General features: G+C 39.9%; 1 protein-coding gene across 5 annotated transcripts in view; it reads right to left on the minus strand.

Annotated features, from left to right (window-relative positions):
• The window catches only part of ripor3 (RIPOR family member 3), a 295,541-nt gene that overhangs the window by 246,825 nt on the left and 34,395 nt on the right, over positions 1–14,321 (minus strand). For 3 of the 5 annotated variants that reach the window (XM_078555330.1, XM_078555332.1, XM_078555333.1), the window contains one exon: positions 1,459–1,590. In XM_078555330.1, coding sequence (XP_078411456.1) covers positions 1,459–1,544 — 86 coding nt within the window. In that variant the 5' untranslated portion in view covers positions 1,545–1,590. Of the gene's footprint in view, positions 1–1,458; positions 1,591–10,675; positions 10,734–14,321 lie in introns of those variants that run through there. The other 2 variants (XM_078555329.1, XM_078555331.1) reach the window with 2 other exon arrangements.

Raw genomic sequence — 14,321 nt, forward strand, 5'->3', positions numbered from 1 at the left:
CAGTTTGTGGAGGAGCAAGGTATTCCAAACAGCAGCCTTCAGATTTCCATATTGAATGGCACATATGTGGACACCAGAAGTTGCTGTCTATTTTTCTGCATTATAATGGTGAGTGCTATTATCCATACAAAAACATGGACACGTATGGTTTTAAAAGCTTAAAATATAACTTCTTCGCCAACATCCAATAGCTTGAACTACATTAGCTATAGCTCAAACTATTAAAATAAAATGGATTTGACATATTGATGTGTTGTAATGTCCATTTATTGAAAACTTATATTGATTATGATACAGTTGGATTGTTTTCAAGGATTAATCTGTTTAATGCAGAAAGACAAAAAAACTCCAAACAATATGCAATAAAATTATTTTAGTCAGTCACAACTACTATTATACAATTATATTTACTAACATTATTCAGTAATTGATGTCATATTGTTATTGGTCTTGTGATTTAATCCAGTTGTGGGAAGGTTGGGATAAGCATGGGTCGCTATCTGGCTCCCCACAGAAAGAAAGACTTCTGAGAACTTGACCTCAGTGGTTGTTTTGGCACACAAAGCCAGTTTATGAAAATACAATCCACAATGAAATTCCCAAATGCCCTGCCTGGTAACCTTACCCTTCCTCTCTTATCTCATAATCATTCCTTTTCTTTAAGTAATACATCCAAGACGCATATGATGTAATGTTAGAGGAAAAATGAATACTTCTTTCTTTCCCTGTATTTAAATTAATCAATTTGCATTTTGAAAGTGGAAAGTATATAGAAGAACGCCCTGAATAAAGTTGTAATGCACATATTTAAGAGAATTATGGTGATTTTAACTGACGGGCTGTAGGATGGGCAATTGTCTAGATTTTCAAATTCTCAGCCTTCTACATTATTAATAACTAATACACTCAATATTGCGTGTAGATTAAAGAAAGGATTCCAGGAAGGAAATTGAATGGGTGGCAGGTTTGCTAAACAGTAACTTGCTAATGGTGAGGGGAGATGGCGGCATAGTGGTAATGGCTGGACTAATAACCCACAGACCCAGGTAATGTTCTGGGGACATGGATTCAAATCCCACCTTGGCAGCTGGTGAAATCTGAATGCAGTTAAGGAATCTGGATTATAAAATTAGTCTCAGTAATGGTGACCATGAAATTATCATCGATTGTCATAAAAGCCCATCTGGTTCATTAATGCACCTATAGGGAAGCAACTCTGCCATCCTTACATGGTCTGGCCTACAGATGACTCCAGACCCACAGAAACGTGGTTGACTCAACCATCCTCTGAAATGGCCTAGCAAGCCACTCAGTTCAAGTGCAATGAGGGATTGGCACAATTGCTGGCCTTGCCAGTGACGCCCACCTCCCATGAAAGAATAAAGGAAAAAAAAAATCACAGATTGGATTATATCATAAACAGTAATAACAAAGGAAAGAGTTTGTTCATCTACTCACCCCAAAGTGTGTATGACTGTCAGTAATTCTATTGGGAATCTAGTAAGTTTTCTTTGATATGGAGGTTTTTGCCACCATTGCAGCATTTACTGCCATTGGCAGGCCTTGCAGGATTCCAGGTTCTCTTTGATGCTGAATTACAAAATAATGCATAAGTTAGAAATCAAGGAATCAAAAAAAACATTAAAAGCTATGGAAGCAAAGCTCCAGTGGTTTGCAACCATCATCTGAACCATGAGATTCAACAATTCATTCTAAAAGAATTTCCTGCTACATATTTAACAGATATATAGTTTTGGTACCAAAAGAGAATTTCATTCAGTGTCTCTTCATGCTGGCATTGGTTTTCAGTGTACATATTCCATGTCCTCAACATGAGGTAATGTTAAACTAAATGGAATAAAAACAACAACTTGCATTTACATAGCACCTTTAACTTCATAAAATGTCCCAAGATGCTTCAGGAGCATTATCAACAAAATTTGACATCATGCAGATATTAGGGCAGGTAACCAAAAGCTTGGTCAAAGATATAGGCTTTAAGGAGCATCTTAAAGAAGGAAAGAGGGGTAGAGAGGTTTAAGAAGGGAATTCCAGAGCATAAGGGCTGTGGTAGCTGAAGGCAGAGCTGCCTATGGTGGAGCAATAAAAATCGGGGATCTATAAAAGGCAGATAACTTGGAGGGTTATAGGTGTGAAGGAGGTTACAGAGATGGGGAGGGTGATGCCATGGAGGGATTTGAAAACAGAGATGTGGGGCTGAATCTTATCTATGTCTGGGCTGGGTGGGAGCAGTTGGAGACGGTTGCATGCCACCATTTTACATGGGTGGGCAATTCCGTAGTGCTCAGTGCTACCTGTGCGGGCGAGGGGTGGGGGGGGGCGGGAGCGGGGAATGTTGGGCTCTGCGCATGTGCACGATACAGCGCAGAGATTGAATAGACAATAAATGTTTTTAAAATTCAAGTAAAAAATTATATAAACATGTAAACATGTCCCCTCACGTGACAGTTTCACATGAGCCGGGACACATTTGTCAAGTTTGCCAAACTTATTTATTAATTTTATAAAACCTTCAGGAAGCCTCATTCCGCCCGTGGATGAGGTTTCTTGGAAAACGCGAAAGCTGCTTGGGTTCTTCGCCTGCCCGCCAACCTTAACATTGGATAGGTAGCGGTGTTAATGACATAAATTACTTCCTTAATGGCCTTAAACAGTTTGGCGGGCATGCAGCCACCTCAGGCAGGCATGCACGCAAAATTGAAATGATGCGCGATGACGTCAGGGCGCACGCCCGGCATCATCTTGCGTGTTGGGCCCGCCCCTGCACGTCGACGGCAATATTCTGGCCGTGAATTTTAAAACCAAAGCATTACTTAACTGGGAGCCAATGTAGGTCAGCAAGCATTATGGTGATAGGTGAACGAGACTTGGTATGAGTTAAGACACGGATAGCAGAGTTTTGGATAAGCTTAAGTGTAAGATGCGTGGAAAATGGGAGACTGGCTAGGAGAGCATTTGAGTGGTCAAATATAGCAGTAACAAACACATGGATGAGGGTTTCCACAATGGATGAGCTGAAGCAGTGGTGGAGTCAGGCAATAGTATTGAGGTGGAAATAGGCAAACTTAGTGATGGTACAGATATGTCAAAAGATTTTGTGGTGTACTTCAGCTTTATTGAAAGTTCATCTATAGTTGATATTCAGGCAATTCAATATCCAGCACAAGTTTCCCATATCAAAGGGAGCTATTGTCTGCTGAGACACTTAACCACAATTATGAATGCACAAGGATGCAATGACATGATTGCCAACATGGAGATGTTACTGGGTGGCCAGTCACATCAAGTGATAGCAATGTATTTTTAGTTTGTTATTAGGACGTTATATGATTAAAATGACTAAAAACGATTTGTCAACTTGGATTGCAGCAAACAGCAATGCTATCATGAATATGGCGGTGCTGGGAACTTACCCTACCTAGCTCCCCATCGAAGATATAACATTCACAAAACACAAAAATAGCTGGAAAAACTCAGCAGGTCTGACAGCATCTGTGGAGATGAAGACAGAGTTAACGTTCACAGAATTCTGATGAAGAGTCATTCAGACTCGAAATGTTAACTCTGTCTTCCTCTTCACAGATGCTGTCAGACCTGCTGAGTTTTCCCAGCTTTTTTTGTTTTTGTTTCAGATTTCCAGCATCCGCAGTATTCTGCTTTTATCTTAGAAGATATAACATTCTTTGATTTGGGCATTTTAGGATTTACACCTGAAAATCACATTCATTAAAATTAATTATGCCAATAAAGATATAGAAAAGAATATTGAAGCTTCTCAGGAAGCTTTTCTGTTTTACAATTTTAGAATGTATGTGTAAAAAAAATGGAAATTTAGTGCTTTAAACATCAAAGCGTTCAATATTAGTTTTAAGTTTGCTGAATATATAAAAGACTTTTGTAAATGCAATTTACAATTTTTGTGCAGTTTTTGGGGCTGAGATTTAATTGCTTCAGGCAATAACTGTTACAGACTTAGAAGTCCCTGAAGGGTTTGAATTGAATAAGTGGATCAAGAAATATATAGCCAAATCCAGACCATAGATAGACTATTAAGAAAACATCTGTGTTTCACAGCTGTTAAGGGTAGAGGTACAATAAATCCTCACAATGTAAATTTACTGCTTACTGAACAAAAGTTCACAGTGAAATATTTTCTTTGATTAGATAGTTCATTATGTAATACATGAATTGATGAAGTCATAGTTTGCAACAAAAGCTTGTTGGAGAATGTGCTTCCTTTAATTTTTAAGATTTTATGTATATTAAAATGAAACCATATTATTGTTTTTTTTTCAAGCTGGTTAGACCCTCTTTCCCACCCGTTTATTCTATTACCTCATATCCCTCATCTGTTCTCTTGCTGTCAGCTGCTCAGCCTATGCATTTCTTCAAAGGGGCAATTGGGTGGTGTGTCCCTGGGTCTTAATCTGAGGGCGGGAAATCAGTGGAGTGAGGTACACAATACAAGTCCCATCATTTCTTGAAATCATTTTTGGTGCTTCAATATGCTATATCATTTTTATGCCATTCATTCCTGTTTACTCTTCTTATCCAAGTTATATGTCTTTAACACTTAACATACTTCAGGTGAGATTTTATTTCTATATTTACTCTTTTTCTAAGATATCAATGAGATTACGTGTTCACTGTCATCCATTTCCTTTTCGATATGGGAAAAACCATATCAAAAGTTGATACTGGACCAAGTCAATTTTTACGTCTTTGCCATTTGAGCTTCAACTTAACCATTTGGTTAGCTAAAAGAACAGTTTTGCAGCTGTTATTTAATAAAACAAAGGCTTTTTGAAATTACTACCAAATAGAAAAGATAAATTAGGATTTTAAAGTTAGAGAAAAGGAAAAAGTCAGCATTAAGCGTAATTCCTAGAAAAAAAAATTATAAAAAATATGAACGGCAAGATAGGAAGAGTAACAAAGAAGAACGGGGACAATGGGTCGACACAGATAAAGTGCTTATAGGTTATTTTTATGTAAAACTGTTTCTTTTTAGGTCTTAATTTTGGTAATTTAGGGTTAATCTTGTCAAAGAAAACAAATCCTGATATTTGATGGTTATTGTTGCTGTAGTCACAGCTAGTGTCTATTCATCCAGCACTGATGGAATAAACAAAATTATGGTATGGATTCTTCCATTTTTAGAGGGATAGGTCAGTCCAAAAACTGTACCTGCACTGCAGGTCAAAGCCTTATGTAAATGAAATGAGCTAATCCAATTCAAGCCATTTTAGGATCGGGGTTCACTCAGCCATTTGTCTGGAGTATTCATTGACATAGTGATACAGAAGATAAGAAATGTAATGCACAGGTATTATATCAACTTAGTGACAGAGGCAACCCTATCTGTTTCCAGTTAGTTCATAAATGCTTTTTGATCAAACCGTCAGTTGAAGTTCAAAGGCTACCAGTTACTCAAATATACCAAATTCAACAAGATTAAGTTTTGTCAGTTCTCATTCAGGCCAGAAGATGAAGAGATACATGGAAACCAGATGCTCCGTATTGTGGAAAAGAAAAACTGGTAGTTACAGTTTATTCTGCTTAAACTCAAATTGGTGTTTAATAATCATAGATTTCAATATACATGGCAAATACGAGGGCCCAGGATACCTTAACATTTTAATCAGAAAGTGGATGTATAGTGGCAAGAAAAAATATTTCTAATTTACATTACTTCTCAAATTTTACCAGTGACAACAGCGGACTGACATTAAATAAAGAACAATTGGGGTAATCTTCAGTTTGAGTGGTTGGGCGATGTAAACTGGAGGAGTGGATTGCCCGCCTGATAGTCAACCTATTGACTTCAATGGGATAAAAGTTAGACAGGTTCTACAACAGTAGGGTGATCCATTCTGCAAGATTATCACCCAGGTGATGAAGTTGAAAATAACCACAGCAACGCCATATTGTCACCAATAACATTACTGAGTTCTCTAAAATATAAACAATGTGGTGTATTTTGTGAGGCATTTGCACTAACCCTTGTGTCTACATTTCTGTTTATTACTGGAAATACTTCTGGAAACACATTCACAACAGAACAGCAAAACATATCAATGAACCATGAAAAACTATTTTAAGTCAAAAAGGAGTATAATAATTGTGCTAGATGTAGCATCTTATATGAAAATTAAATAACAAGGTGCTAGTGTGGCCATGGTGTTCCCACAGCAATATGCCTTCCGGACCGAAGTGGTATAATGTAACTTCTGCTATCTCGAATACACAGAAAGTGAGTCCTGGCAGGTTATGAGAACTTTGTGGGCAAGATGAAACTATATATATCAATCATTAGCAAAAATACATGATCCAACAGATATTTGGTGTTTCCATTTAGAGACATTAGGCTGGATGTTATGGTAGGGGCCCATTCCAAGCCAGGCTAAACAAGGGCCAATTAAGTGGGGCTTCTGCCCCTCACTGGGAAGGATGTCCAGCCCTCAGGATCTGCTAGCCAAGCTGATCGGTTGGCAGCTCCATCAGTCCAAGCAGTGCCAAGAGTGTATTAGTGGGAGCTACTTGGACTGCAACAGGGAACAAGAAGGAGCAAAGGATTCCCAGAAACAGATAAGTCCGGGTTCTTGGTCGGGGAGGGTTTGGGCAGGTTAGGAAGAGGGGTAGGGGGGTGGTTTGTTTAAGGCTGAGGCAGGTAGGAAGAAAGGGGGGGGTTCTATCTCTGTGTTCCCCCTTCCCAATCTGCAAACAGCAGCCCCAAAGATAGAAACCCCCTTCTTTCCTGCTCTTTGAAGAATTTACTTTTTTTAAAATTGGGCTGCCCACTCCTGCCCGACTGTCCATGCCAAATGTTTTAAGGTGTGGGCAGCGTATTATCCACCCACCCATCCCTGTATTATGGGGGTGAGCTTGGGGGTGGGTGGGAACGTGGTGGGGTGGGCACCACCGTATTTTATGTGTACCCCCCATCAAAACCATACCTAGTGGGAGCATGCAAATACAGCCCATTAAGTAAATTTGTAAATCATTTTCCCACCTTTCTCTCCTGAAAGCACTGGGTGTGGTTCCACAGATGCTATTATTTTCCAGTAATTCTCCCAAGTAGCTGTTTTTCCTGTGTGAGCCTAAGCAGTTAGTATCATAGGAACAGGAGCAGGCTATTCAGCCCATTGAGCCTGCTCCACCATTCAATATGATCATGGCTGATGTTCCACTTTAATGCCTTTTTCCCACACTATCCCCATACCCCTTTACGTCATTGGCATTTAGAAACCTGTCAATATCTACTTCAAACATATTCAATAACTGAGCTTCCACAGCGTTCTGTAGTAGAGAATTCCAAAGATTCACAACCCTCCGACTAAAAAATATTCTCCTCATCTCAGTTCTAAGTGGCTTCCCCCTTATTTTGAAATTGTGTCCCCTGGTTCTAGATTCCACAACCAGGGGAAATGTCTTACCTGCATCTACCCTGTCTATCCCTTTAAGTATTTTGTAGGTTTTAATGAGATCACCTCTCATTCTTCGAAACTCTAGAGAATACAGGCCCAGTTTCTCCAATCTCTCTTCGTAGGACAGTCCCGTCATCCTCAGAACAAGTCTGGTGAACCTTCATTAAATTCCCTCTATTGTAATAATATCCCTCCTAAAATAAGGGGACCAAAACTGCACACGGTACTCCAGATGCGGTCTAATCAAGGTTCCACATAATTGAAGCAAGACTTCGCTACTCCTGTATTCAAATTCTTTTGTGATAAAGGCCAACATATCATTAGCTTTCCTAATTGCCTGCTGCACCTGCATGTTAGCCTTCAGTGACTTATTGACGAGGACACTCAAGTCCCTTTGTGCATCTACACTTTGTAATCTCTTAGAATTTAAGAAATACTCTGCGCATCTGTTCCTCTTGCCAAAGTGGTAACATGATATTTTTCCACATTATTTTGCATCTGCCATGTTCTTGCCCATTCACTAAATCTGTCCAAGTCCTCTTGAAGCCACTTTGCATCTTCCTTACAACAAATATTCCCACCTAGCTTTGTGTCATCTGCAGACTTGGAAATATTACATTTGGTCCCCACAGCCAAATCATTGATATATATTATGAATAGCTGGCACCCCAAGTACTGATCCCTGCAGTACCCCACTAGTCACAGCCTGCTAACGTGAAAATGACCCATTTATTCCTACTCCATTTTTTGCCTGTTAACCAACCCTTAATCTATGCCAATACATTACCTCCTATCCCATGTGTTTTAATTTTGCTCACCAAACTCCTGTGGGGGACTTTGTCAAAAGCCTTCTGAAAATCCAAGTATACTACATCCACTGACCCCCCACCCCTTTGTCAATTCTGTTAGTAACATCCTCAAAAGACTCCAACAGGTTCTTAAACATGATTTCCCATTCAGAAACCCATGTTGACTATGCCAAATCAGATCATTATTATCCAAGTGCCCATTTATCACATCCTTTATAATAGATTCTAGCATTTCCCCTACTACTGATATAAGGCTACCAGGTCTGTAGTTTCCTCTTTTCCCTCTTCCTCCCTTCTTAAATAGTGGAGCAACATTTGCTACCTTTCAATCTGCAGGAACCATCCCAGAATCTATGGGATTTTGGAAGATGATCATCAAAGCATCCACTATCTCCATAGCTACCTCTTTCAACTCTCTGGGATGTAGAATATCAGGTCCCGGGGACTTAACAACCTCCAGTCCCATTAATTTTTTCAATACAACCTTCTTACTAATACAAATTTCCTTCAATTCCTCATTTCCCCTAGTGCCTGGGATCTCTAATTCTGGGAAATTTCTTGTATCTTCCTCATTGGAGACAAACACAAAGTAATCATCTAGCTTCTCTGCTATTTCTCTCTTCCCCATTATAAATTCTTTGCCTGTAATGGACCAATATTTAGCCAAACATTTCCTTTTTACGTACCTATAGAAGCTTTCACAACCTGTTTGTGTTTTTTGCTAGCTTACATTCGTATTCTATTCTCCCTTTCCTAATCAATTTCTTAGTCCACCTTTGTTGTATTCTAAAATGCTCCCAATCCTCAGGTTTACTACTATTTCCAGCAACTTGTAGGACTTTCCTTTTAATATTAAACAATCCTTAAGTTCCTTTGTTAGCCAGGGTTGATAACTTTTCTTTTTGGGTTTTTGTACCTTGAAGAAATGTACAATTGCTGTAAACTATGTAATAATTCTTTAAAGACTATCCATTGCCTTTGTACAGTCATACCTTTTAATGTAGTTTCCCAATCCACCTCAGCCAATTTGCCCCTCATACCTTCAAAATTTCTTTTGTTCAAATTTAACACCCTGGCTTCAGATTGAACTACTTCCCTTTCAAGCATAATGTAAAATTCTATCATATTATGGTCACTCATCCCTAGAGATTATTTTACAACAAGATTATTAATTAGCCTTTTCTTGTTATGTAATACTAGATCAAAATTAGCCTGTTCTGTAGTCGGTTCCTCAACATACTACTCTAGAAAACCGTCCCTAACACACTCCAGAAACTAGTTTTCCACAGCATTAGTACTTATTAGCTTTACCCAGTCTATATGCAGATTGAAGTCACCCATGGTTACTGGATTACCCATTCTCTAATCTCCTGATTAATACCATGACCCACATTACCACTACTGTTTTGTGGCCTAAAAACAACTCCTACCAATGTTTGTTGCCCCTTGCTGTTTATTAGCTCCACCCAAATAGAGTCCACATTTTGTTCTTCTGATCTGAGATCCTCCCTTGCTAATGTACTGATCACCTTATTATCAGTGCAACACCATCTTTTCCTTTTTACCTGTTCTTCCTAAATGTCAAATATCCTAGAATGTTCAGCTCACAGTCTTGGTCACCCGGCAGCCAAGTTGCCGTAATGGCAATTAGATCATACCCATTTACCTCTATTTGTGCATTTAAATGATCTACCTTGTTGCAAATGCTGCATGCGTTCAGGTAGAGTGCCCTTAACTTTGTCTTTCTGACATTATTCCACTTTCTAGGTTCAGTTGATGCATGCCTTCATTTTGCCTGCCTTCTAATTTCACTTGCCACTTTTCTACTTCCCATTACCATCTTTACTTACTTCCAATTTGCACCCCCTCCCCCAACAAGTTAATTTAAACCTTCCCCAACAGACTAGCAAAGTACCCTGACAACCAATTTAAAATTGTTAGTCAGGCTCAGTGTGTTGCGTTTGCTTGTACTGGAATCTACATAGATTAATACACAGGGCCCTGTTCTTTGCAGGCAGAAAGAACATTTACACACATTGTGCCCGTTCGGCTAAACAAAATAAGTGAGAGCCATTCGTTGACTCATTTCTCAGGCAATGCCTTGACCAATCAGGGTCAAACTGCCCAGTTTAAATTTCAAACAATGCTGCAGTTAACAGTCAGTCACCATCAATTGGTGCATTCTCCATGGCAATGCCTCTACCAATCAGAGCCCACTTGCCAACCAATCACTACTTTCCTCTCATACAGTATAAATTGCTGTTTTCCCTTTATATTGGTATTCTTGTGAAGTGTCCAGATGAGTGCAGGACAAAAAGCTTCAACATGTCTCCTTTGTCAGTAATACTCAAATTCTATACTACCAAATGACTACTTTTAAAACTATTTATTAGAATTAAAATAAGTAGAATAACTTACCAGTTACTCACCAATCAGCTTCTTCCCCGGTAGCAATGCAAGAAACAGCTACTGGAGGCTAAAACAAGATAGAAAAAGAAAGGATCAATTCCTTCCCCTCTTCACTGAACTCACTCACCAAACTTTAACTTAAGCATTCTAAAGCAGCACTGAAGTAGGCCTGTTTTTATGCTCTCTGACTCAAGCTTCTGAAAACCAGTTTAAGGCAGTTATCTAATTAATTAGCTGCAGCTGCTTAGAGAGCCTGTATACCCCTGTTTTAAAGCTGGAATAAAACTCCTCTCAACCCAAAGAGCAACATTTAGTTAATTGCTAAATTAAAAGAAAGACTAGACTTTTCGGTGGCCAGAATCTTCGGGTCGGCAAGCGGGGCCCGCTTGCTGACACGTAAAATGACGCATGGTGACATCGGGCGTACATCCCGACATCACCGCGCATCATTCAGATCCCCAGTTTGGTGGGCGCACACCGGAGTCAGCTGCCCGCCCGCTGAACCGTCAAAGGCCTATTAAGGCTATTTAAATACCAATTCAAATAATTAACTGAGCTGCCCGTCCAATCTTAAGGTTGGTGGGCAGGCAAAGAGCCCAGGCGGCCTTCGCATTTATCATGAAACCTCATCCACAGGCGGGATGAAGTTTCATGAAGTGTTTATAAATTGAATGACAGTTTTTATTAAAGTTCATTGACATGCCCCAGCTCATGTGACACTGTCACAAGAGGGGTCATGTCCTAAAAATTTTTTTTTTTCTTTATTAAAAATTTTAAAAATCAAACTAATCTCCCTGAGGCAACTCTGTGCCTCAGGAAGATTTCTGCGCTCTTTCACGCACATGCGCAAAAGAGCGCAGGCCCCGATTCAGCCTACTCCCCCCGCCCACACAAGGAGCACTCAGCGACTCCAGGTGTGCGTCACGTTGGGCGGGCCTTAATTGGCCCACCCACATAAAATGGCGGTGATCAGCTGCACGCCTGCCCGCACCCACTCCCGTCTAATCCCCCCAACGGGCAGAAAATTCTCCCCAGTAAGTTATTTGAGTGTGAAGGCATGAGAGTTGAACCTGGTGTTTTTCTCGCCGCACATATACTTTGGAGGTACTGGATAGCAATTACGAACAAGAAAGGGGACACTGGCTGATTTTCTCCAAATGCCCTCACCACTATCCCACTTGAGGTCAGCTAATTCAAAGTCCATTGAAAATTTGACCTGCAATCTTCCTAGCTAATTAAATATTAGATCGTACACTTGCCATAAAAAAAACCGAGAAAACATCACGAGCCCCATCGCGATGGGGTCTGGGCCGGAAAATGCGGCGAGCCGTTCAAAAGCCCAGTGACGTTGGCAGGACTGTAAAACCCCACCAGCGTAAAATTCTGCCGCAGAAATTCTTTACACTGACATTTAACCTCTGCCCTTTGATACTGTTCCACTGAGGGAAGACTAAATGTTCCTTCTGCTTGTGAAATCTTCACCCATTTCCTGCCAACCCCATAATAAAAGAGTCACATGTGCCAGATTATTCCAGAAGCTCTTAACAACCAGATATCATGTTTTACTGTTTTTATATCAGGTTTTACTGTGCTGTTGGGATTCATCGGAAATTTTTGGATGAAAATGGACCACATAAGTTGTAACGGAAAAAAGTCTTAAGACATAGATGTGATTGGCAAAATCTTTAATTTGGATCATATTGACTATTCACAAAGATATTCACTTCATAACTGTGAACCTATTCATCCATAAAAATGCCTGAATGCAGTAATATTTCTGAGTGCTATTCTTTATAGATGATACATCAGTAAGTTGATTATAAGTCATTTTAAATGTGTTACAAGAAATGTTAACTACATAAATGGTATTATTGCAAAAGTCAGTATTTTTGTGACCTATGTACGTTCCTTGTTGCATATTTCATTGGACACATCACTCTCCTAAGTTCAACTTTAAGATGAGGACTTACATCAGTCAAAGGGCCCTAGACTATACCTTGAACATATGCAGAAACAAGCCATTTGCCATGAGCACGTTTTCTCTTTTTACCTTTTTGTGTTGCATTGTATCCCTTTTGGCTAAGTTTTTTTTGTCGAGTATTAAGTCATTGGCCTACCCTCAAGTGTAAATACTACTTTAGAAATGTTACTGATTTTTATTAAAATAAGCAAAGTACATTAATAACCCTTATTGGTGGCCATTTTTGTTTTTATTTCTAGGATTACATTTTCAAAGTTTTGAATATTCAATTAAGAGTAAAATTGATGAAAGGAATTCAGACGTTTATCATATGTCATTATAGTTGTCATTCTTTCTGTTTACTGCCTGTAAAGGTAGGGTGTGGGGGGATAGAAGTAAGTTGCACTGGCTAAGTGGCTTGCTTCTGATAATTTACAACAATTTGCTTTATATAGAATATTTAACATTAAAAATATTTGATGGGGTTGAGGCATGGCATGGTAGCAATTAGGTCAAAAATAAGCAGGACAGTGGAGACATATGATATATATGCATGATTTAATTAACAGATGATAAAGGCACTGATCATCTCAGAAATTGATTAAGTAGCAGCTTGAAAACTCATATCCTACAGGCCGAAACTGGAAGCTACTGAGACTGCTGAAGGCAGCATAAATTGCAAAGAGAGTGATGCACCATATACATGGGGAGGCGGTGGCGTATTGATATTGTCACAGGACTAGTAATCCAGAGGCCCAGGGTAATGCTCTGGGAACTGGGTTCAAATCACACCACGTTAGATGGTGAATAAAAATCTGGAATTAAAAGTCCAATAAAGACTATGAAACCATTGTCAATTCTTATAAAAACTCATCTGGTTCACTAATGCCACTTTAGGGAAGGAAACCTGTTGTCCTTACCTGGTCCGGCCTACAGCAATGTGGTGGACTCTGAAATGGCCTAGCGAGCAACTCAGTTGTATCAAAAGCCTAAAAGGAGTGGAACCAGATGGACCACCCGGCATTGACCTTGGCACCAGAAATGATCTTGCAAAACCGTCCTTACTAGTATCTGAGCCAAAATTGGGAGAGCTGTCTCACAGACTAGTCAAGAAACAGCCTGACATAGCCATATTTCACAGAATCATACCTTACAGACAATGTCCAACACACCACCATCACCACATCACTGTCCCACCAGCAGGACAGGCCCAGCAGAGGTGGTGGCACAGTGGTATACAGTCAGGAGGGAGCTGACCTGGGAATCCACAACATCAACTCTGGACCACATGAAGTCTCATGGCATCAGGTCAACATGACAAAGAAACCTCCTGCTGCTGATCACATATTGTCACCCCTTTCAGCTGATCAGTACTCCTCCATGTTGAATACCACTTGGAGGAAGGACTGAGGATACAAAATATACTCTGAATGGGGGATTTCAATGTCCATCATCAAGAGTGGCTTGGTAGCACTAATACAGACCTAAAGGACATAGCTGCTAGAATGCGCCTGCAGCTGCTGGTGAGGAAACCAACCAGAGGGAAAAACATACTTGACCTCATCTTCACAACCTGCCTACCACAGATGCGGTTGTCCATGACAGTATCGTTAGGAGTGACAACCGAACAGTCGTTGTGGAGGCAAAGTCCCGTCTTTGCATTGAGGATACCCTCCATCACATTTTGTGACACCA

Source organism: Cetorhinus maximus, chromosome 13 (genome assembly GCF_964194155.1).
Source record: "Cetorhinus maximus chromosome 13, sCetMax3.hap1.1, whole genome shotgun sequence".
Lineage (NCBI taxonomy): Eukaryota > Metazoa > Chordata > Chondrichthyes > Lamniformes > Cetorhinidae > Cetorhinus > Cetorhinus maximus.